Source organism: Meleagris gallopavo, chromosome 21, assembly GCF_905368555.1.
Source record: "Meleagris gallopavo chromosome 21, MGAL_WU_HG_1.1, whole genome shotgun sequence".
NCBI lineage: Eukaryota > Metazoa > Chordata > Aves > Galliformes > Phasianidae > Meleagris > Meleagris gallopavo.
The window spans coordinates 3,024,346-3,048,934 of NC_139424.1; the positions used below are offsets into that span (position 1 = coordinate 3,024,346).

The 24,589-nt window shown below is 43.0% G+C and overlaps 1 protein-coding gene and 1 long non-coding RNA gene across 8 annotated transcripts in view; one reads left to right on the forward strand and one right to left on the reverse strand.

Annotated features, from left to right (window-relative positions):
* The window catches only part of SPNS2 (SPNS lysolipid transporter 2, sphingosine-1-phosphate), a 124,396-nt gene extending 120,257 nt beyond the window's left edge, over positions 1 to 4,139 (reverse strand). The window contains exon 1 of one of the 6 annotated variants that reach the window (XM_085240780.1): positions 3,484 to 4,139. In XM_085240780.1, the coding sequence (XP_085096906.1) occupies positions 3,484 to 3,778 (295 nt within the window). In that variant the 5' untranslated portion in view covers positions 3,779 to 4,139. The remainder of the gene's footprint in view (positions 1 to 3,483) is intronic. The other 5 variants (XM_085240782.1, XM_085240778.1, XM_085240779.1 and 2 more) reach the window with 5 other exon arrangements.
* Positions 4,140 to 4,832: 693 nt separating this feature from the next.
* Positions 4,833 to 24,589, forward strand: part of LOC146543008 (uncharacterized) — a 53,241-nt gene continuing 33,484 nt past the window's right edge. For both annotated transcript variants that reach the window (XR_014887552.1, XR_014887551.1), the window contains exon 1: positions 4,833 to 5,109. This is a non-coding gene — a long non-coding RNA (uncharacterized LOC146543008). The remainder of the gene's footprint in view (positions 5,110 to 24,589) is intronic.

Consider the following 24,589-nt stretch of genomic DNA (forward strand, 5'->3'; position numbering starts at 1 on the left):
AACACTTCCCTTCAAGTCAGTAATGCCCAGCACACAGTTTTCAATCTTTCCTTCATAAGAGACACAGTAGAGGCACTCCCACTTTTCGTCTGGGAGAGCTGCTCCCAGATATCATTGTACTTTAACATCCCCCATGCACAATATAGGGAATTTTCAACCGTATGCAAACATCGGGGCATTGCTGAAAGATGCCCTGCTACTGCTCAGGCTTTTCATTTCGAAGGTAGCAGAAGAAACTTATCTTTAAGCCATAGGAAACAGCCAGTCGGCAGCAGAAGCCCTGTTTCATCAGGTATTCTCAGCAGAGCTGTGCCTCAGTGTAAGGCACGAAGCTGAATATGTCCCATATCTCAAACTGCACTCCAGTTCTGTCACAGAACGTCCCAGATACTAAAAGGCACATCTCATCCTAAAACTGTTTCATCTATAACGGGAAGTCATCGGAATCAAAACTAGGAAACAGGTGTCTATTTTCTTTGTTACACTTGAAAAAGATTGCCCTCAAAAACTCATTACATCCCATCTCTGTATTTAGAAGTGAGAGTGTTATCAGCAAAAACACACTTCTGCTCGTCTTTGCTGAAAGGTGAGCAGGGAGACACATTCACATAGGAAAGGTCAGCCTGAAGAATGCTTTCTATGATCTGAGATCTCTCTGCATTGATTGGATGCATGCTACGTAACTTGAGTTGTTTGGTTAGAAAATAGAGGAAGATGCTCTGAAAACTACATTTGCAACAAAAACCTCCATATATCCCCCCGTTCCTATTGACTAAATATAAATTTGCTTAAAAAATGTGCATCTGTGATCAGAACAACCAAAACAGCTGGAATTTTTTAATTAAGTCAGAAGGTGCACTTGTAGCATTGTGCCCACACAACCCCATTCTCTGGCTTCTGTAATGCCTGTTTGCCAGCTGCCTGCTAACTGCCTTGCAGTCCCCTGACTCCTGCATTTGGTTAAATTTGACAGCAGGAAGAAGTCCCAAAAGCTCTCAACACTTCTCTTCATATAAAAAAGAAAGAAGGAAAAAGTTGTGTCCAGGTGAGACTCATAGGACAGGCCAAGAGAAAGGTTAGTGACAAAGATCAACACCTCGTGTCCTCAGAGAAGCCGTGCCAGGGATCAACCTGGATACATAGACCCTCAGGACCCAATTTCCATCGGTACTGCTGCTCCCCTGAACACAATGCAGACAGAGCCAGAACCAGGAATTCGCACTACTTCTCACAGCAGTCTGCTGGCCTTCGTTAAATCATAACTTCTCATGCTACTTCCCCTGCCATAATGAGGCTAGTGTTAAACTGCCTTATTATGTTGCTGCAACAATTCATATTTGCAAAGTACTTTGAAGGTCTGAAGAGCTGTATTCACTAATTATTACCTGTCTTGAGACACAAACTGAATATTCAAAGTGCTGGCCTGATTCATATGCAAGTACACGTCACATAAGCATGCAGTATGCACTGAGACTCAAAAATAAAAGCAAAGATGGCTTTTAAATAAGACTTTATTATAAAGTCAGTTTTCAGTACAAAAGATACATAATTCTTATTATCACAATTCTTCTATTAGCCTGAATTTAAATTATTCCTTGTTTAGATGAGCACTTTATAAAAACATCAGTTTGAGAAATAAACACCAGCCAGCACAAGACAAAAAGATGATGCAAAATGATCCTGCCCCTAAAGCAAAGTCTGATGCTTCAGAACTTAAACCTTTGCTATCGAGCTGAAAGCTAGCCAGCAAGTTCCCCGGGGCTGCTGATGGGCAGTGCAGAGCCAGAGCTTGTGCTAAAAGTACTTGCAATTGTAGCACTGGTAATGCAGCATCACAGTAGGCAGGTGCCTTTATCCTCTGCTCAGTCAGGCACTTTGCAGCCTTCCCACAAATCAGCATGCTTCTCCCGTCCCTTGTGAGCACACCCCATGCATTGATGACAAAAAAAAGCAAGATGAGAAAGCCATTGCTGGAAGTGCTATAACAAATAGACTGCTTGTGTTTTTTAAAATCCTTACTGTGTTCACCTATGTGTGAGAAGGAATGGCTTCCAGAAAAGGAAAACTTTCCACAAGTTAAAGGAAAATGGTGCTTTGCAGTCAATCTGTGTACTAAAGGGACTCGTATTTGAGGGTAAAAGAGCAAACTACAATTTCCATCAGTAATAACAGAGTGATGTTGCATCTTCAGGCTTCCTCCTGCATCACACCGAGCCAGTACTCAGTACCTCCCAACTGGGCCTTCACATTTCCTAAAGATCAAATCATAATAAAAAGCCACAACAGCAGGCAGGTAAATTTTCATTCTAACCCTCCTCATCTCCCAACCCCAAACAAAACCAAACCACTCCAACATATTGTGACAACAATGCCAAGATGCATCCCGTGCACACTATTACTGCCCTACAAACATACATTACTTTAATGCAGCATAAACAAATACACTCATTTATTTAACACCGCATCGAGTCCTAGTGATTAAAACGTGTATAACGCACAGAGCAACATTCACACACGCGCTTTTTATAAGTTCTGAAGATAAAATTATCAGTATTGCCAAACACTGAATAGCATTATTTTTTAATTACATGAGATGGCTGAACAGCACCAAGCCTCCTTCGTTACAGAATCAAAGAATGGGCAGGGTTGGAAGGGACCTCAAGGATCGTGAATCTCCAACCCCCTGCCACATGCAGGGCCACCATCCTCCACATTTCACACCAGCCCAGGCTGCCCAGGGCCCCAACCAACCTGGCCTTGAACACCTCCAGGGACGGGGCATCCACAACCTCTCTGGGCAGCTGTTTCAGCACCTCACCACTCTCTCTGTAAAGAACTTCCCCCTGACACCCAACCTAAATCTTCCCTCCTTCAACTTAAAACCATTTCCCCTTTTCCTGCAGTTCTTTCAAAGAGTTGATTCCCCTCCTGTCTCTAGGCTCCCTTTAGGTACTGAACGGCTGCAGTGAGGTCACCCCGCAGCCTTCTTTTCTTCTTACAAATCAGCACAACTTCGGTTCTGATTTTCCTCCAACAAGCGGGGAATACAGGCACTGCGAGCATCCTAAGGCGCACTATCTCAGAGCCGTAGAGCACTGAGTCTGAAGGAAGGAGGGCAGGGAGCTCCTGAAGGACAGACAGCCCGGCTTCCCGCAGACACAATACCGCACACACCATCTCCCGTCGGGCTGCGGATGGCGCTGACCCGGCGGCAGCTGCACCTGTCAGCGCCGCGCACACCGAGGATCGATACCGGCGTCCCTCAGCGCCGCTGCCGCCCGACCGCACCGCCCGGACGAACAAAGGGCTCCTCTTTGGGTCGGCGTTAAAATTCACGCTAACTAGAGAACAATACCGCCCGCACCTCCACACCCCAGCCCGGGCACGGCGAACCGCTGCGGCGCTGCCCTGCCAGCCTCCGGCCCGCACCGCCCCGCCTGCGGAGCCCCGGGGCGGAGCGGCGGAGGGGCGCGGAGGCCTCACCTGCCACTGTGTACCGGTCCAGGTAGTTGAGCACGTTGCCCACGCTGAGGATGCCGGCGGCCGCCACCCGGGCCCGGCCGAGGCTGGGTGCCTTGCGGCGGACGATCGGGCGCTCCGGGCGTTTGCCGACCGCCGGTGGGTTCATCCTGCCCGATAGGGTCTGCACTTCTCCCTCAGCGCCCCGACCGCAGCAGCCCCGCTCGCCGTCCTCTTCCTCCTCTTCGTCTCCGGCTCGGAGCCGCCCGCCGCAGCCCGGGCTGCTGCCGGAGGAGCCGTCGCTTTCCAGACACATCATGGGCCGCTAGCGGGAGGCGACCGCGGCGCGCGGTGTCCGCCTCAGCGCTGCATCCCGCCGCCGCCGCCTCGGCCGCCTGCCCGCGGGACCGGCCGCGTCGCCGCCGCCTCCTCTGACAGCTGCCCGGGCGGGGCGGGGTGCTGAGAGGCGTGGTTATGCGCCGGTCACGCCCACCCCGCCCTGTTGTCCCCCGTCCTCACGGCGGCGCGCGCCCCGCGCCCACGGCCGCCCCCCAACGACTGCCCCGCGCGCTTCCCGCGCTTTTCGCTTCCCGCCCTCTCCCCTGAGGGGTGTTCTGTTCTCCTCAGCCTGCCTGAGGACGGCACCTGCCTCTGTCCCCGCGGGCGGCAGGGAAGCGCTCGAGCCAGTTTGAGTGGCTCTGCTTTGGGCCTTAATATTCAGTGCCCTTATTGTTAATCTGCAGCACTACGCGGTGGTTTAGGAAATGTCAGCTTTGCCGGATCGCGTGTGGCAGACAGGACTCAAAGCAATACCAGTACCCAATAAACTTGATACACTCGATAATAAACTGCACAAAGGGAAGCTAGGTCCACCTTCAGATCAGCTCGTAGCCACAAATCCAGCTCCTTGCACCGTTCCAGCTCACAGAGCTGTCTGTGCAGGGCTGTGCAGGACGGGACAGTGTTCTCTGATGTTCCGGAATGCGCTACCGACCTCACAGCTTCCTGCTCAGCCCCGGCTGATTTTCCTATTGCACAGAAGTGGCTTCAGGAACAACACCCGTCTTCAAAGGAAGTAAAATAGCTCCAAAATTCCCCATGCTGAAAAGGGCTTCGCCCTGCTCCTATAAAGTTCCACCTCAGAGAGAAGAAGGACCAAGAGACATTTTGTTTTAAAAAGAGGAGCCTTCAAAGAGAGAAGTGTTTATAACCAGAGCGGCTCCAACCTGACGTATCCATAGTAAGACTGCAAAAGTGCTCCAAAATAATAATAAAATGACAGCTAAGGGTTCACATGCACCTGCCAGCAGCGTTATGTCATGATTTCAGAATTCTTACCTACAAAACTGTATCTGGGATACATATTTAAACAAAACCTGACACCTACCTGGGAACAAACCACATTGCTCAGGCGTTGCTCATACCCTGCTTTGTCACACGCTGCTCAGAGCTCAAGCAGTCCCAGCTGTGGCCAGACACTGATGACATCAGGGCTGGGCTATGCCACTAACCTGGTGAGATACGGCAGGAGGAACCCCAGCAGGTGAAAAGGGCACTTTTAGTCAGCATGATTTTGAGTGCTGCTTGGGCAACACGCTGGGAAGGAGAGGAGCCAACATCACTTCTGATGACACGCGATATTCCCAACAAGTAAGTAATGTTTTTGTGTGGAGAATCGGTCTGCATAGATGCTGTAGGGAACTTAGACGGAGCAGAGGAGGCTCAGAGGAGACCTTATCGCTTTCTACAGCTGCCTGAAAGGAGGTTGTGGAGGGTGTGGATCAGCCTCTGGTCTTAGGTAACAGCATTAGGATGAGAGATGATGGCCTCGAGTTGCACCAGGGGAGGTTCAGGTTGGATATTAGGAACAATTTCTAATCTGAAAGAGTGGTGAGATAGTGGCTCAGGCTGCCCAGAGAGGTGATAGAGTCACTGTCCCTGGAGATGTTCAAGATATGTGGAGTTCTGGCACCACATGAAGGGACATGGTCAGTGGTATGGTGGGGATTCACTGATGTTTGGACTAGAGGATATTAGAGGTCTTCTCCAACCTTTACAATTCTATGATGTCAGTAATGGAAACAGATTCACTTGCATTAATACAGGATGTTCCAGTTAATGTCTGAATCTGAGGAATCTTTTTGGTTATTTTTCTTTTTTTTTAAGCTTTTAAAAGCATGTGCAGATCAGATTTGACTGACTGCATGGTGAAGGTTATACTGAAAAAACTGTTTTTTCACATTCCCACTAATTCCAGAATTCACGTAGTATACAATCATGTGGTCAAGTGATAGTGCTCACCTAGAATATCCCATAGACCAAAAGGAGAAAATCAGGGTATAATTGAAAATAATAAAATAAAATCAGGAGTGAAATGGCTTCAGCAAGACCACAGAACTTGGCCAGCTGTGAAGGCAAAACCAAAGGGATAAGGCAGACAGGCACTGAACACAGCTGAGCTGAAGGATGAAGGTTTCAGATATTAGGGAAAAACTTATCCAAAAGAGTTGCCAGGCGCTGGCATAGGCTGCCCAGGGAGGTGATAGCATCACTGTCCCTGGAGATGTTCAAGAAACATGGAGGTGTGATACTAAGTGCCATGGCTTAGTGGGCAATACTGGTGGTAGGTAGACTGTTGGACTAGGTGGTCTTAGAGGTCTTTTCCAACTCGAATGATTCTGTGACTCAAAGAACTCCACAGTAGCCACCAAAGAATCCAGGATCCCTCACCTATGTACAGCCTGCTCCAAAGTCTGTTCCACTCTTTGCTCACTGCTTGGGCTGCCCATGGGCATTGCAGACCCCAATGACTAGTCTTGTGTTGCAGTGAACATTGTGATCAGAAGATATTAATGAGATTAACAGGTAAGGCAAAATTAAGGAGCTTAGTTTAATGCATCAAATGCTTCCCTGGAAAGCAATTATATTTAGGAAAGGACGGCCATTATGGAGCAAAGCAGGATGGAGCTCAAGTGGCTTGTAAGTGTATCCCTTCATTTCTGACACAGAGAGGAGCTTCAGGTCAGGAGTATTCACAGATACAGCACAAAGAAGAAGGCACTGATTAGGCTGTTACTTCCACACAGCCAACCTTAGCACCTTCAACTCTACATGGAAACTCACAAACAGAGCAGAGCAGATGCCAGTGCATCCATGTCATGGGACTTATATGAAGGAAAAACAGAGGGAATTGGAAAAATTGTGATGGAATTGGCATTAGTGGCAAGATGATTCATATTCCTGAACTGCTAAAATCACTGGTTACTGCCTCTTCAGAGGAACAGAGTATATTCTAACTTAAATACACTACTGGTATTTTTTGCTGTTACAGGTTGTTGAGAGGGAATTTGATTACAGAGTGCAAGTTCTGTCACGGGGAGAAAAATGCCAGTACTAAGGGCTCTAATCAAATGGAGAAAGGCATAGTAAGAATCAGAACAATGGCTGAAAGCTGGAGTTAGAAAAATCCTAATGAATTGTCTGGTTCACATTTGTTACTGAATGATTATACCCTGGAACAAAATGCAGTGTATTCTCCATCCCTTCATGGCATTGCATTCATGTTGATTGCCTTTCTATGAAGTACATTATTGAACTCAAATATGAGCTATTGCAATCCACACAAAAAGCTGTCTGTGATTTAGTGATATAAGGAGGTCAGGCTGGATGGGTTCAAGTCCCAACCCTGAAGATAGAAATTCTTACACTGTTAGCCAAGCACACATTTTCAGCACCCACTTCAGTCTTTGGGTAGATCTGAGCATAGCCCCAAGGAAAAGACATTACATCAACCAGATTGCTCGATGGTAGTGTTCTCATAGTCCTGGTCATAGGGATGAACAGCATCCTCACTTGAGCATGTCCCCAAAAGCTCCTCATGCCCGAATTCACAATTGTCTTTTCCTCCTGGTCTCAAATACAGATTTGCTGTCTGGATGAAATCGCATAATCACACTTCAGAGATTTTTTTCTTCCTTCCATTATTTTGTTAGTATTTTAAAAGCCTGAAAATATTTATTTTACTTTATGCACTCTGTACTTACTGATCTTTCTCCATCTCCAGAGTTTCAGAGCTGGTCAGTATGAGCAACAGCACTTGTTTGACAACAGCTATATTTTATCCTTGAGGAAACAAAACCACATTGCCAGCACACAAACATTACATCTACAGCGATGTAGACAGCTAGCTGGTGCATGGGCCAGACCTGGTGTACAGGAAGTTTATGACCAGACTGCTACTTTCTCTCATTAAGATCCTCTGGTGTTAGGCATCAGCAACTGCCTTATTCTCCACCCCCTATTTTGGAAATGGCAAGAAGTGATTAAAAGAAAAGGCCTTTCTGTCCCTAAGCTCTGCTTACTTAGAATCCAGATTCCCTCTTAATTTAATAAAAATCTTGGGAAAGTCACTTCATGTACTTTAAGGTCACAACAATCTCTTTAGTACACAACTGTCAATGAGCTGGAGTCTCCATAAAGTAAATCTCTGCAAAAACTTACACCAGCCTACCCTCACCAGGAGCAGTTGCTGCGTACAATAACCTAACATATTAGGCCACAAGGAAAATTATTATGTCTCAGTTTTTGTCTTTTTCTCATGTTTTGCTAAATCTGGTTTGAAATCAAGACTCAAGGACAAGGACATGCACAATATCTCTTATTTAAGAAAAATAAAGTTGCACAGAACACTGAACTGCAGGATCACAGACTCCAGATTTCAGATATAAACATCAAACAGACCAAAGTTTATTAGAATTTGCATCAAAAGGTAATTGTCCAGGTTGCAAGAGCACAACACAAGATACTGACAGAACTCTGCAGCTCTATCCATTTTTGGACATTGAGCAGATAGTAACTCTGCAAAAATAAAAATTACAACCCTGCAATTACTTACCTACATTCCTGTTATGTCCTGGCTTCTTTTTTCTTCATTATCTCCTTAGCTAAATTGTCCTTTTACTAGCAAGTGATCCTGGATAGCAGCATTTACAAGCCTCATACAGCTCAGAAGTTTCTTGTGCTATTCTGCTGAGAATCAAGCAAGTCTTCCAGTCTAGCTAAGAGGGTTACATGTGAGCCTGTATCTCCATGCTGTCTGGCAGTCACTCTTTGAAACAGGCTACCACAACTACCTAGGGAAACCAGCCTCTGAATTTAGTTAAGATGTGTGTTCAGTGCTTGGCGATGTGAATACCACCCAGGTTAGCAACTTTTTTCTCTACACTCACACATGATGAGTCCACCGAGGAGAGCTTTGGGCACATGTGCACTGAAACCTGTTTGAGTAGGGTGCCATGTTCACAGAGCAACACAGCAAGACCTTCAGAAGCATTTCATCAAGCAGAGAAGATATGAATAATGCTCCAAGATACACTGAGGTCTCAAAAAGCTCTCAGAAGGCAAATTATACTCTACCTCAGTGTCAAAATATATTGGTCTTGAGACAGAGGCAGCAAATCAGAGGAAAAATCCATGAAGAGCAGCTGCGATTGAGGGGCCTACCTGCTTTCTAACATTTACATTTTAGTTCCTGAAATGATAAGCTGGATGCAGAAGGAGCATCCAACATTTAGCTTTTGTAAAATATAAGCAGCTGCTCCCTCCCTCCCTTACAGTCAAACATAAATGCCTGAAAATTTGAAAGTTTTCCAGTTATGGTATTTTTTAGTTCCAGTCTGCCTTGCATAGTATCTCTCATGCCAACCAAAACAACATAAAAAATTGAAATAATTAAAAACCAGAAAAACTCTATCCTTCCCACATCCAACAAGAAAAAAACACGCACAAACACCAAGCCAATTCCTAGCAGGCTGTTCAAAATCAGAGTGTGCAGAGGCAGTTGTTCCAGCAAGCAAACAACACCGCTATCCTTTGCAATTTCTTAGTGAATGGCCTTTGATGTTTAGGACTGTTGAATGTAATAATCCATCCCCAAAAGTTCTGACCTTCATTATACTCACAGGAGGCTCAGTGCTCCAAGTAAACAGAGGCTGCGGTCTCACCTCAGGTCCCAGTGGGGACTATAATTACTAGTATGCCACATTTTTGGCAAGTTTTGCCCCATGTTTGAATGAAGCCTGAACTACTGCCTCCTCCCACCAGAGGAGTCAGATTTTGCAGATGATAACATGCATATTTGCTGTTAGTGTCCCACTTCTCAGAACAGCTAAATGCTTGAGGTCTGATTAACTACCATTTAAGAACCCAGTGTGGAATGGAGAGTTACAGAAATAGCATTCTTACACTACCCCAGCATTTTAAGAAGGCACTGCCAAGTCCATGTGGGAGCAGAGGAATCCCTAAACAATAGGGACAGACCTAGCAGTTACCAATTTATGAATAGCTTCCTGGCATCTTACAAAAGGGCTCAAGCCACGAGGAGGGGATCCTTACAAAAACAACATCAAGAGAAATAGTTCCAGTGTTTGTTTTTGCCTGCATAAGGTAAGAGAAGAGATGAGGTCACACAGAAGAGGAATAGGCTGAAACTTTACAGCTCTGAATGCATGGTTTTCACAGTCATGTTGACCTAACTCATGTGAAGTGTTTCCTCAAGAAACTGAAAATTCCAACTCAATGCCAGTAGCTGTAATTACCTGTAATTTTCTCAGACATTGTCCCAGAAATCACAGTCCCAATCTCATAACTTCATCTGATTTACGTTAAGACATCATCGGAGTCTCTTGAATGTTTGTCTGCAATCAGACGGGACGGGATTTGTCAACAAGATATATAGGATGAAGGGAACCAGCTATTATTCTTCAGTAGTTCAACTTCAGTTTCCAAAGTCCACAGTGGTGGCTATTCCACTGGATCAAACAGAGCAGAATATGCAAGGGTTACTTCACCAGTGAATTTCCTTGCACAACTTGTAAGAAGATCAAGAATACTCAGAGGGCTCTGACCAGTTATAGCAAAATCAGGACTGTGAGCATGAAAAAAAGTCATTCAGAGCTAAAGCACCCTCCAGAATTGGAAAGCTCAGCTATGTTTCTACTCAAGGTAATGGTGGCTACATGTACATGTGAGATAACAGTTTGAGTGTAGGCAAGACCAGGAAAGTGTTTTGAAGAAGAACGTCCAAATTATTCTGAGATCATTCAGATCTTGAAAGAGAAAGAAAGAGGTTTTCAACCCATTGACTAGGTAGAGTAGCATGGACTAAGGGGGTGGGAAGGTTTGAATTTAAGCTTATATTTTATTGTACAGAGAGCAAAGGAGAGAACAAATCAGTGAGATTGATGCACAGTAAAAGGACAAGAGCTGCCAGTTAGAACAGAAACAATTCTATAAGTCATCAACTACTATTTCTTATTGCAGTTAACTCGGTTTTCTTATCAGAAAAAATATAAATTAAGCCTCATCAAGAAAGGGAACTGATGACATAATTGTTAGTTGTGATACCTGGATGGTCTTTCTCGTGTGCAAACAGAACATGATCAGTTCTGTGCGTAGTGTTTAGTGTTTTAATAGGGCCTATTTCTCAAAGCTGAAATAATTGTGAGTCCAATTAGGGGAAAAGTTAGAGAAGGCAGAGAAATAAAACCTGAGAAAGAGGCTACAAAATACATACTAAAGCCATAGAGGAGGATGTTTTTGATAAATTGGAATCTATAAATAAAGCAAAGGGATAATGAAGCAAAAGGACACAAAGAATATACCGTAAACAATATATTCGTTTTCAAGTCTATTTTAACATGAGAGTAGTGTTGACAATGTACGACTTCGTCATCAGATAAAGGAGTAGAGCTGTCAGCAACAGACTGCTGCAGTCTGAAGGTAGTAAGGCTTGAGGTGCTTTTAATTCAGCAGTTCAGAGACTGTTAAAGAGCTGGATGAGGGCTCTCTGGTCTGCTGACAGAATACATGCTCATAACTGTTAATAGGGAGAACTTCACAAGTCTGGAAGTGCGTTCATGTTGTGCTGATATTTTTTAAACATACGTCTGCCAGCCTGGCAACAGTTCTGAGCAAAACAACGTAAGGTCTGACACAAGGCTCAGTTAATAGAGAAAAAATGGATTTCACGTAATTAGTACTAATGCACAAAAAATTATTAAAATGTAGAACTTGCTAAATTAAATTGATTTTCATTCTAATGAGATCAAAAGTTTGCTTGCTTGCTGAAAGGTGACTGTCACTAATGGACTTTTGCACAACACTTAATTTGGTATTATATGATATGCTGATTAGGTGTCCACAACAGTTCAAACTTAATATAAGACATTATATGAATTAGACCTGGCTATATAATGAGTCATATGATATAACTGTAAGTGGGAGGTATTACTGAGTGTCTTTCTGAAGGAATCCCTCAGGAAGCTCAATATATTGTTAGTGAAAAGGAAGAAAGCAATCAACTATCGTGTACCAATGCTACAGCATTTAGTAAATAAGAATGGCCAGGTTTATTGCTGGAATGGTCTGGATTGATTGGCAAGTTGAAATAATACATTTTAATGTCCAGGAACAGGACAAAGTTTCCTCTGGAAAGCATCATTTTGGAGAGGTGACCAGGCTGGTAGTGAAAAGTCAAGTGAACATGAGTTCCCAACTGACTGCTGTAGGAAAAAAGGGCTATGAACACAGCAGAAACCTGGAATGGGAAGCAAGTGTCGTCACCTTTCAATTGCAGAGTAACAGCTGATATAAGGACAGTTCTGCTGACTGCCACTGGAAAAGGATGTGGATTAATGGAAGAGCACTCAGGGAACTGCTGCAAAAATAGTAAGGGTCTGGGAATGACAATTTAAAATGAGAAATTCAAGAAGCTCAAATAGGTTTAGATTTTTAGGCCAGTGGCTGATTTGCACAAGTTTTTAAGTATATAGATAGGAAAATGAATTCAATTGCTGTAGTCTATAAAAAAACCTCACAAGCCAATATGTAAAGCTGCAGAGAGTTGAAGAAAAAAACAAGAATCACTTCTACTCCTTCGAGGATAATTAGCTGAACCAATTCTCCAGCAATTCTGGCAGTTCTGCTGTACCAAAAATTATTCAAGTCAAAATTAGATTCTTTCTAAAACCTGTATAGTTCATACAAAAAATATTTACAGAAGTCTATAGCTATGACTTGTAGCCTATTGGGTTAAATAGCCAGAAAAGATCCTGTCTGCTCTCCTGATCTGTTTTTAAATACGGTTGGACAAACGTATGAATGTGCACATAGAGAGTGTGTAAAAGGTAGAATGAACTTTTCAGTGTATCCAATCGGATACATTTTCTGTCTTAGCATGTATAAAGGGAAAAACAAACAAACAAAACACAACAGAGGGCTTAACTTCAGTGGCAACTGATGCTACCAAAGAGCCTGAGTAAAAACTACCCTTAATCACTTCTCTATTTCTAAGCTCACTGCTGCAAAACACAATGAACCACAACTGGTATGTGGCAGGAGGGCAGGTTTTAAAGGCTTTGCTCAGTAACAGAATTACAAAGTCAGAACAAAGCTAGAGGGGATTTCGTAAGTGCTTAATTTTCACGAATGTGACAGACTTCTTTCCACCCAGTACTTCTTAGGAGGTAATTCTTCTAAGATAGATACATGAGTATAACCTGCTCTCTCCTGCTGCTCGGGATATCTGCTGGGCACCTACAACAGAGTCCTACTTTCCTTCACATCACTGGATCCCAGACACAGCTAGCAAAGCAAAGTCTTTTTCCAGCAGATCAATTCTTGCTGCATCCCAGTTTACTAAGAAATGCTTTGATGTTTTGGTTGGCTTGGTGGCTTTTGTTTGTTTTGATGGTGTTGTTTTCTTATTATGTTGTTTTGTTTGTTTGCTTGTTTACTCATTTGTTTCTTAAAAGAGAACTGAACTTTCACTGACAGACTTCTTCCCTGTGAAGAAAGCTGGGCTGCATAATTGAGAACCCACTGCAGCAGGAAGACTACTGAAAGGTCTCCAACCTGCATCGTTCTTGAAGTGACTCAAACAGCAGTATTCACACAGATGTATCTTAGGCCTTATTCTATTAATTCCACACATTCACCACTATTACTGTAAAGAATATTAAAAATAAAACCTTTACAAGTGAGATCCATGCCTTTTAGTAGAGAATCTGATTCAATAATACTGTAACTCACATTTTCCTGCCACTCATTAGCTGCACAAATTGCCACCAGCAGTTCCTCTAATTAAATTACAGCCTAGCTGTGGAATCAGGAAATGTGTTTTCTACTCTGAGGGGAAGAGAACGTAAAAGCAGAGATTGGCTCATCCTTTTGGGATATATATATTCACTGTTGATTTATGGGCAGGTCTGGAAGCTATAGCAAAAATCTTATTGGTCTAGAAAGCTGTCAGGAAGTTACCCCAAAAAACAGAGATAGCGGGCATTTAGTAAACACTGACTGAAATAACCAGACCCCACCTTAACACTACTCCTAAAAATAGTTCACTTTCCAGCAAACTAGAAAAAAAATAGGGTTATCTCCTGATGGCACCTGGTGCTTATGATGGTAGCTAGTTCAGCTGTGTCTGCTTTATCCTTTCCATAAAACACAGGGCTGGAAAGACTTCTAGTTCTTGACAGCATAAAAGCTTTCCTACAGCTCCTACTTAAAGGCTGCTTTAAAGCTTCTCTATTCTGACAATTAGAATTTTTTATCATTTCCATATTGTTCATACACCCTTTTGCTCTTTAACTCATTACTAGAACACTAGTACCATGTGTTTTTCTCGTTCAGAATGTTGGATCCATCCTTTAGTTTTACATTTATTCTGTTGCCTCTTCTGATTGCGTCCGAATGTTCTGCATAGCGAAAATCCTTGCTGGCCTGTAGGTCCCTAATCCTGAATCTTGTATTGCTGAATTGTCCATCTCAGTTACACTGGCCTTTAAAATTCTCCATGAATTTAAGCCAATACTCTCCCATCATTTCAGTGCTGGATGTTTTCCCATTTTCTAAAGATTCAGCTTAAAATTCTTGCATTTATTCTTATATCCTCACTGGCAAATTATTCTCTTTGTAATGCTATTTGATATATATCTCATGTTATCTTCCCTGTCTTGTAAAAGGAGGAGCACAATTAAGCTGAGCGTTATTTTAAAAACCAGTCAGGACTTTGCCCCTTTTTCTGTTTGCCTCCCTCCCTTCCTATTACTCTTTCAATAATCTCAAATTGCAATGCTCAAACAACTGTTAATTAGACCACATTTTCCAAACTCTTAACTACAGGAGTTACAAGTGCCATTCCGTACTTACATGATCCTATCCTCAAAGGGCAAATTCATCCAAACACTCTGCTAGTATATTCCAGTTCTTTCAGTATGTTAGGGTGAAGAATTCTGCACTCAGGAGAAATTCCAGTAATATTTGTACAGCAGCTGATAAAAATTCCAGACTTTTTTCATATTCATGTAAGTTGGTTTTGCTAATCAGATTTCCCTTTAAAATGGAAAATTTGAATCACAAACCTACTTTTGTTTACCCTTTCATTTAATTTAAATAGAATCAATTTCTGATCTCCCAAGCTAGTATGATGTTTTTCAGCAGCTTCTTTATAATATTCTTACCACTTGCATAAATCATATTTAAAATCATATCATCTCTTGTTGATTCAGGCACATTTTGATGAGACAGATCTATTAGATATTATATCCAGGACTGTCTGACCTTATGTTCAATAGCATCTACTTTCTGTTCTATTATCTGGAGGCTTGTCTTTGTAGAATAGTTGCTAAGAATATGTCTCTTTTTAATAATCCTACAAAGATTTTATGCAGGTGTGATTCTAATAAAAGAGAGAAGCTTTCAGAGAAGTCTTCTAGAGCTGACCCAGCAGAACTTTTTATCCACGTTGGCTCTTTCTAGTTCCTTACAGTCTATCTTGTCATTAGCACAAAGCAGAAAGGGAGCAGTTGTCCTTTATGGATTTTTTTGGATAATGCTAATGGATTTCAGAGCAACTTCCATGTTGCAAGGAAGATTGAGAACGTGGAAATCTCATTACAAAGTCAACTTCTAATGTTAGAAACATCAAATAACTCAGGGCCTGCTCTGTTTGCAGCTTTAGACTATGCTGCAGCCAAACAACAGCTAGAAGATGATGTGAGATAGCAGTGACAGTTTATTATCAATGTTGATCCTACTTTTTTTGCCCTTATGAAAAACAGGCTCAATGATGCTGCTTACTCTTTGGCTTTTGCTTAAAGAAGAAAACTAAGGCCTTGGAAATATTACTGTCGAAAAAAACTGGCAGATCTTTCTGTTTGAAGAAACCACAACTTGTGAAGGACTTGCGCAGTTCAACAATACACAAACCACAGTGCTTTTATCAGCACAAAGAAGCTGGCCATCAGTACATCAATATTCTGTGAGCTCCTTTCCAGAGAAACATTTTCAGCATTTGGGATTTCCTTCATTTTTGTGGCCTAACCTCCCTGTGGAACAGGTGGTGAAATACAGCAAAGTTTGTTGCATCCGAGGTCCATGGGAAGAGCAATGCCCACCTCCACAGCAAATTCATGGAGAAGCATGCCATAAAAGCTGCATAATTATGTAACTTTTAACAGTAACTTTCTCTCTTACGGCTTGGAAACATCCTCCTCCCACACAAATACGGCAGGGTTGACTTGCAGCTTGTTTGGATCACATAGGTAGGAGCTAATTTGCTTTGGTCTCAGTTATCACTGAAAGGGTGAGAAAAACAAGTTTAACAAGAGGCAGAACTCAGGCTGACTTCAGGCCATAAGAATGCCCTGCTCCATCCAAGCAACTTACTGGAGAGGTGTGGTTTTGGCACAGCATTAGGAAGAATCACACTACGTAAATAAATGTAGCTCTGACAGACTCAACTGCTGGCCCTGAACAAGCAACTTCATTTCTTTTCAATAGTCATCAAATATAATGAAAGTCTGTGTGAAGAGATGAGAAAGTAGTACCACTTCAGAGGAAACACTCAAAAATTCAGTTGGCCAAATGGTACAAACCTTTGCCCAGTTACACCGCAGAAGGCTATGTCTACAGGATATACCTGTACAACTTTCTCATGTCAGCAACCTCCAGCTCATCCATTATCATTTCCACAATATCTGTAGTGTTCACTGAAGTACTGCACAAATACTCAAACATCATGACAGTCCAAATCAGATTCCAGGTGAGCAGCAAGTTACTGTCTCTGCTGACTCTGAAGAGAATGAAAACTAGAAAGAAAACAACTAAGAAAGCTGCCACCACCAACTACCATGACAGGCATTCTCCAGGCAGGTTATCATGGCTGTTCAGCTTTTCCAGTGATATTTTACTTTCTTACATAGGAAATCCAAGGCTTCTTCCAGAATCATCATATAGGTTTGTAGATGTGAAACAAAGCACCTTTAGAAAAGGCCTACCAGCAACCTCACAGCTCTTTCTGGCCTTCAGTGGTGTCAAAAACTCCAGGTAAGGTGTCTTCAATGACAATTTATCCAAGTTTTTATTGAAATGCTTGAAGGATGCTATACTTTCTCTTCTGTTGGCACTTCCTTTTAAGTCACTGAATTGCCTGTGTCACAAGACAGGCCCCTTGTCTCTATCACAGCTTCCTCCTGCTCTCTGTTCATGGGAGCTCAGGGTAAGAGTTATCTACATGAAGAGCCCTTTCTATCTTTCCTGCATTCTGTTTTACTCTCCAATCCCTCCCTAGAACTGGCTGCTATACACAGTAATGTGTTTATCCTTGCTGGCAGTACTGGCACACCGTGTCAAGTGTCCCAGTGATTACACTAGCGCTGCAAACTCCAGTGCCAAGGAATCCAGCCAACCAGTCAGCTGCAATGCACTTCACCCAAGTGGCTGGAGAGCATAAGGCTCCTAATTCAAACTGCAGCTGAGAAAAGCAGGCATGTCAGATACTGAAACAAAGCCTGCTAACAGGTCTGAGAAGGCAGCTACCCATCGTGCATCAGACCTCAAACAGGTGCATCTAGCAGCAGCCGTCAGCCTCGGTATTGAAAGTGTCCTAAAAGCAGGGAGGTGAAAAAAAAAAAAACAACAAAACAAATCAACTGCAGGAGTAAAGCTGGTAAAAGCAGTAACCATCACTGACAGGTTCAGGACATGCTGCTCTCAGCCTGTGCTAGCATCTAGAGGCAGAGGGAATTCCCTCCGAACCAGATATATCCACAGTCTGCTGCCCTCCTGCTGTGCTGTGAGCTTGGATAAAGCACAAAATTTGCAGAGTTTCATACAGGGCACAACTGTCAGCGCACTGCTCTTCATGCTTTTGGCTACAGCACTCCTTTTAGGCAAGGCCTTTCACACTGACATCTTTTCTTTCTACCAGTTGCTTCTGAAAAGAAGTATTTCTGTGTGTGAGCACAGCCAGGGCTGAGCAGTATAAGGGACTGCATGCTCTGTCTTTAGACACAGTATGCTTCTTGAAGCACTGCACTGACATGATGGACACTGTGGGAAGGCTTTTGTTTCAGAGCATCACAAGTGAATCAATGCAGGCAACTTCCTTGTTATCTGTTGCAAGGTCAGAATATTTTATAGCTCCAAATTTATTTACAGGTGGCAGAGAGGGGAAAGAAGCAGCCAAGAGCTTTATTTAAGGGATTTAAGTATAAGATGTTTGTGATTGGCAGCCGCAGAGATTTGAGATGAAGCAGTAAGTCTCGAGAGATGAGTCAGTGCGGGGGTCCCAGCGGGCTGTCAGCACCATGCAGTGCGAAGGAAGGTGCAACGTCCCGCCCAGTGGGCGTTTGTGGTACAGCAAGCCCGGGAGCACCAACGTTTCTGTCATAAAAAGATTTTATTTTGTTTTTAACCTCGCTGAGCAATCTGGCAACACTTTCTACTTCTTGCATGTGTCGTGTTGAGGCATCTATCGAATTTGCCACACTCCTCCCTTAACTGAGAGTTCATATTGCAAGCATGAAAATGAAGATAGACACCACCAACTCTTTGTTGCCCAGGGATGAGTCTGCTCCCGTATTTCCCAGTATGCACGTTTTCAGAACTCACAAGAATGTATTCCCATTTCCTAGTGGCGGCAGGACTTCAGCAAAGCTTTCAAAACACTTTGCCACTCTCTGATGGCAGGTGCAACAGAAACATTATTTACTACTGTATTTTCCTGGCAGCTTTCCTAGATCTTTCTTGGAGCAGATGGAGAATGAGCAGCACTAACTGTGAAGCTGTGGGTGCAAATCATTCACACATGCCTAATACTCCTTGAGTAGCAATCACTTCACTCAGTATGGAAGGGTGTGCTTATCATTGGTACTACAGCAGCAAGAGTCCTTCAGTCATGCAGCAACCCAGAGGACGCTCTTCACAAGCACTCCCCTAGGCAGTTAGGAAGGGGCTTGTTGCTGCCACTAGCTGTAAGACCAGGGCTGAGAGTTACAGCAAAGAGCAGTGATGAGGAAAAATATGCAAAGTATTTTTCTCCACCCCAAGGAGACAGGTGGCAATCCTATTACCATGGGGGTGGGGGAATGCTATGAGTACTGTAATCAAACAACCTTGTGAGAACAAGGAAATTCTCTGTTTCTTGCAGAACAGTGTGAGCAACTAAATGCATTAGAAATCCTGTATCCTCAATACACATGACTCAACCTAAAATCCCTTCTGGGACTTCCTTACCTTTTATTTCACAGCTCCTAGCAAGAGCATATGCATGAGCCAGACATAAAGTTTGCTCAACCTGGGAGGTCAGCAACAGGTGCAGAGCATACCTTCATGGGGAACGTTTCTGTGGGTGTAACCACACAATGTGCAGCACAGCTATGCTCAACCTGGAATGCAAGCAGGGTTTCCTGGAGTAGTTCAAATTTCTTGAAAAAAAGTGACAGAACAAATAGGTTTAAAATACTCAAAAGGTCTTAAATATACATGTGGCAAGGTGTGTTGTTACAGCTCAGTCACAGCAATACCGGTTCACACCCTGCTGATGCTGTCATTCCTTTCCCATGTGGACAGGACTCCCAAAGCTAATACTCTGCAGTGCCCTGCACCCAATGGTTTTGTTGTTGCCATCCCAATCGTCTGTGTTAGGTCTCTTTGTTCAGCCCACAGGACAATGCTGGGAATCCTCTCTAAGAATTAACACCTATTTCAGCCTTGAAAAAGGCCAAGGCAAGATCTGTTTATACTCTGCTTCCCTTCACCCTTGGCCTCCCTGCAGCCCTTGAAGAAGTAGGCACAAGTGACATAGTGTCCTGCAGAGAGATAGAGCAGGGTATTACCCAGGTTCTGAATTCCCCTGTCGCCACAGAAACATACAGATGTAGCGTCTGCAGCATCAGAGGGCAGGCAGCTCCCTCTCCTGGTGGATGGCCACCTGCCACCTTCAGATCACCTGTGGACGTGACCAGAAGAGTGTCACTTTCCTCACCTCCTTACTTACTGCTGATGGGAGCTAATCTGGCAAGCACAGACTGAATTCTCTGTATATAACCAACATGCTGCAGACGAAAAGCAAAAATACACTGAAGGGCATCTGGTGAATATCTTTCATCTGTCAGATAGCCTGCATTCTATGCTGAACCTCTTATTAGGCCAGGCTAGTTTACAAGTTTTTCTAGGTGAATAAAATGCTTGGAGATGAGAGATGGTGACTTATTTGCATTTCAGTCAGCTCCAAGTGAGTAGTGGGGCACTACTGCTCTCTCCTATATGGAGGAAGAGAACCACTGCCACATGGTTCTGGATGAGAATTAAGCAAACACAACATGCAGCAAAAATCCCTGCATGACAGATGGAAGTCTATGACACAGAGCAATTAGATGTCTTGCTAAAGATCTCACTAGAAATCTGTTGCAAAGCCAAGGACTGAATAAAGATGTCAAATAGCTGTAACACTCCTCTGCCTTCCCTAGAAGATCATCTAAAAATCAATGCTCTCCAAATTAGTCTAGATGATATAGCCATGGAGAATTGCCTTCCTTGCCAAATTTTATCCTTATCTCCATTTTTCAGGTGGTCTCTCTAACTGCTTCTCCCCTAACCTCTAGTGGTTTAGGCTTTGTCCAAAGCAGAGGAGTGACTGAGCTGAAGTGAAAAGTTATACTGTGTTTCACTGGGCCAGAACAAGCACTGTTTAGTAGAGAAAAATGTTTGAACAGAAACTGAATCCTAACAGCCTCCAAATGACATTCTGATCCTGTAGAGCTTGAACTAGACAAACCTGGTTTGTTTTTGCAAATCTGTACTGTTTCTGCAGAAAGTGGAGATGGTTTATCAGAGGAAATACTAAGCTTGTTTCAGCCCTTCCTATGATCAAACATGCAAAGGTTTCTAAGGAATCTTTTCTTCTTGCAAAATGTACACAGAACAAGGGAGAATTTGGGAGGTGCTTTGATTCTACAAACCCAAACAATATAGGGAAACGAAGACTTGGGAGAGCACTCAAGATCTCATGCAGTTTCCTCAGATATGCACCAACATAAAGCCAGTTAAAACAGTCATATTCCTGTAACATACATGCAGTTGATTATAAAATATTGTTGCAGAGGTAACTGGATAAAGGCATGTCATGCTGCAATTTTGACCTTTCTGGATGCAGGGTACAATAGATAACACAGAGTACTGTTTGCTTCTGTAGTAAGCACATGGAATTTGAAGATAGCATGTCTGATATCCAGCTTCTTCAGTGAGTTAATGCACTGCTTGTCAAGACATCTACAAAGTCATTGTGCCCTAGCTCTAATTTCTATATGACACAAATATAGCTATGCCAGATGAAAGCCAGGAGCTACTAGAGGAACACATGCTCCTTTCCAAAAGGAGCATTTGCTTCAATCTAATTGAACCTATCTTCATAACTTGGACCAAACACTGCTCTTCCACCTCATCTGTCTATATTAAAAAAAGAGCAAGGCAAACAGTGTATTCCACCATTCCACCTTCATTGCTCCCTATATATTTTCCACTGCAAACAGAGCCCAGAAGAAGGAAGAAAGCTGACTCACTTAACCTAAGTCAAAACATGCTTATAACTGCACCTCATTCTCCAATGCCTTGGTCTTCAAGCCCTTCTGGGAAGGACTGTCATTACTCTGTAAGGGATCCAATGAGCACCCATCCCTATCCACTAAATAATTAATACTGAACATGTTTACAAATTGCATTTTCTTTCTGCCGTCTCCACTCATTTCACTCAGTGAGGATGAGAGGTCTCACTGGGCTGTTAAGTACCAAAGCCTCACCCCAGCAGCTGACCCTGACAGCTCACAGTGAGAAGCAGGGGAAGGCCTTGCACAGTAAGCCTTGCAGGAGTATTGGTGACACTGCCTCAGAGGTTACACTGTGTGGTCCTCGTCAGAACAGGGGACTGGCAGCCCAGGAGCCTGTACAGGGTACTGAAGTGCTGTGCCTTTGATGGAACACACTGCTTTCTATTCAGTTCTTTTGGTAGCCTCATTTCAGTGTACAGAACAAAAAGGATTCTTATCCTCTTCTAACTGGGAGATGGCAAGCACTATATAGATCCTGCCATATGTGCTGTTAAGTGCTATTTCTCTTCTGGGAATGCTTCCCACATGCCTCCCGTGGCCACTTAGATGGACGAAGGCATAGCCTTTTCTTTGGAGCTGCAAGCTTCCATTCACTACACACAGCCTCTAAGCTCCAGCTTCTCTCTAGGCTAGTTTCAGAATCAGAACCTGTTAGGCTGTTGGTAGCTGGCTATTTTTGTTAGCAGAACTTTAAATAAAAATAAAGTTTAGAGACAATCCAGCTTTCTTGATTTCTGTTTTCCAGAAAACTAAACCAAAACAAAATTGGAGTAGAACACTTAAAAACTTACCAAACCTGAGTAAATTTCTACATTATGCTCTGTTTTCAAATAAAAAATGTTTTCTGGCCAAAAGTACAAGGTCAGCATTTTTTCAGGACATGAGATATTTTTAGAATAAGCACCAGGAGTGTGGTACTCCTTGGGGGTTACATCAAGACAGAGTATAACTGCACGGTCTTTGATTAATCCCAGCATAGCACACTAATGTGTAAGGGTAGAGTATGTACAGTAACATCTCTAAGGTGTCTCTGAATGTAAGACCCCATTCTGCTGAGAATGAATAGTAATTTTATCTATTTCAGAAAGGTAACTTGCTGATCATCTCAACAGACCAGAGCAAAGAGAAGCATCTAGAAAAATCAGTTTGAGCAGAGCTGGGATTCAAACTTGGTCAATATGTTCCAGTGCTGTATGAAACACTAATATTTATGGGTTTTTAGCTGATGAGAGACCTGTTTGTGCAGAAGAGAGTCATTGTAGGTATCTCCCCTCAAGATGCAGTAGAATCACACAGCAGTATTTGGAACTGATGAAAGAAAGCATGAAAATTGATAGATGTAGCTTGCTCTGTTTGAAGCATTGGAGGGTTCTTAGCTCACCCTTTGAGAGAAACTTGCTGCTTGTGGAAACCTTTGCACAACCTGTCCTGCAAGATAAATAATTAACACTGAATATGCTTACAAATTGAATTTTTCTGCTGTCTCCATGCGTTTCCCTTTGATGAGGAACCTCACTGAGCTGTTCAATGCTATAGCCTCCCCCTGCAGCTGACCCTGACAGCTTGCCCTGTGACAAGTGGAGAATCACCTCACACCTGAGTAATTACCTCGATTACTTTTGGAAGACTGGCTCCCTGTTTCAATGACAATACTTTAAGAAGACTTTTTTAATTAGTTCAATAATTCATTGAATCCATGAGCAAAATTAAAACTACTGGATATCAGCCTGTATCATGGGTCTGAACTCTGTTCCAGTGTTTTGGTATAAAACCACAAGTGATGCTCTCGCCTCAGCTTTCCAGATTTTCTTCACCATGCTGCCAATACAAGCAGAGACTGCTTGTTGCTCTCTGCTCTGTTAGCTGAAGCAGTCCTTGCAAGAGGAACGGGGTCATGGGAAAGATGATGGCAGAAACTGACTGCATTTTCTAACCAGGAATACTTCCAGGTGGTCAATGGCTCATAATTTGCTATTGACTTAGAAATGGATTCCTAATAATCTCATCTGTGGATGCAGTAAAAAAAATTAAAAGCAAGAGAAAGCTAGGCAGAGGAGTCTGTGAGAGGTGTTCTGTGCTCAATAAGAGGCAAAGCAGGTCTTTGCTGCTATTTTTAACTCCAAGGACCCGATATCCTTCCCAGCTCCAGGTATGGAGTTTCAGCCAAGAAACAGACTACCTTCAGAGCCCTCATGCTGCACGTCTAAAGCAGGAGGACAGCAGCTGTAGCCTTTACATATACTTGTCAGAATAAAACCATTTCCAAGAACAGTGATCCATTTGTGAGTGGAAGGAGGGTAAAATATGTACCTTTCTTTCCAATTTTCAAGCTCTCTATATCCCTGACATCACCAGTGTTCCTTAAAGCCAGGCGAAATTATCTTCAACTGTAAAATACATTTTCTAATATCAGAATAGAAGCAGCAGCATGGGTGGAAGATGACGCAACAACCATTCACTTTGCTTTCAAATACACATTAGTCACATAGCTGCGTGTTGTAAGGACTTGGCAGATACAACTTGACACCAGGTACATGAAAAAATCATTCAAGCTATAGGGAGGGAGATTGGGTGTATGAATGAATACAAAGCATTACAGCTTTTCTACAGAAATTCTCCTACTACCTATCAGAAATAGAAAAATCACTGTATAATTATTAACTTTACAGCAATGCTTTTATTTATTTATTTTTCTTAATCTGCTTTCACCTGTAAATGTTTCCAGAAGAGACTGCTATTCCAGTCTTTCTTCTGCCTTATCTATACAGTTATCTAAGAATAACCTCATTCTCCTAAATGCTCACAGTGTGCTAAAGCTAAAGCTGCTTCCACACAGCTTGACACTCAGCCCAGGTTCGCAGGAGTGAAAACAAAGCCAGATCTTGCTGGGCACTTCCAGTTAATGTTGTTCAAAACTGTCTTCATGTTGTAATTTTCTTTCCCCAGCCCTTGGATTCAGGTGTACTAAAAGAGACCATAGTTACCCTCAGCCCCTCACCCCCTCAGGTAAGCCTCCCTGCATCAAATGCAGAAACCCTCAGAACCAGTTGCTGTTCCCAAAATACTAGTTTGTTATTGCGGAGTTGTTTATGGCCACGTGTTCTTTCTGAAGGGACAAAAATCACACTTCAGGCTGAATGAGATTTTCACTCATGCTTTCAGTTTTGTTTTCTTGCCTA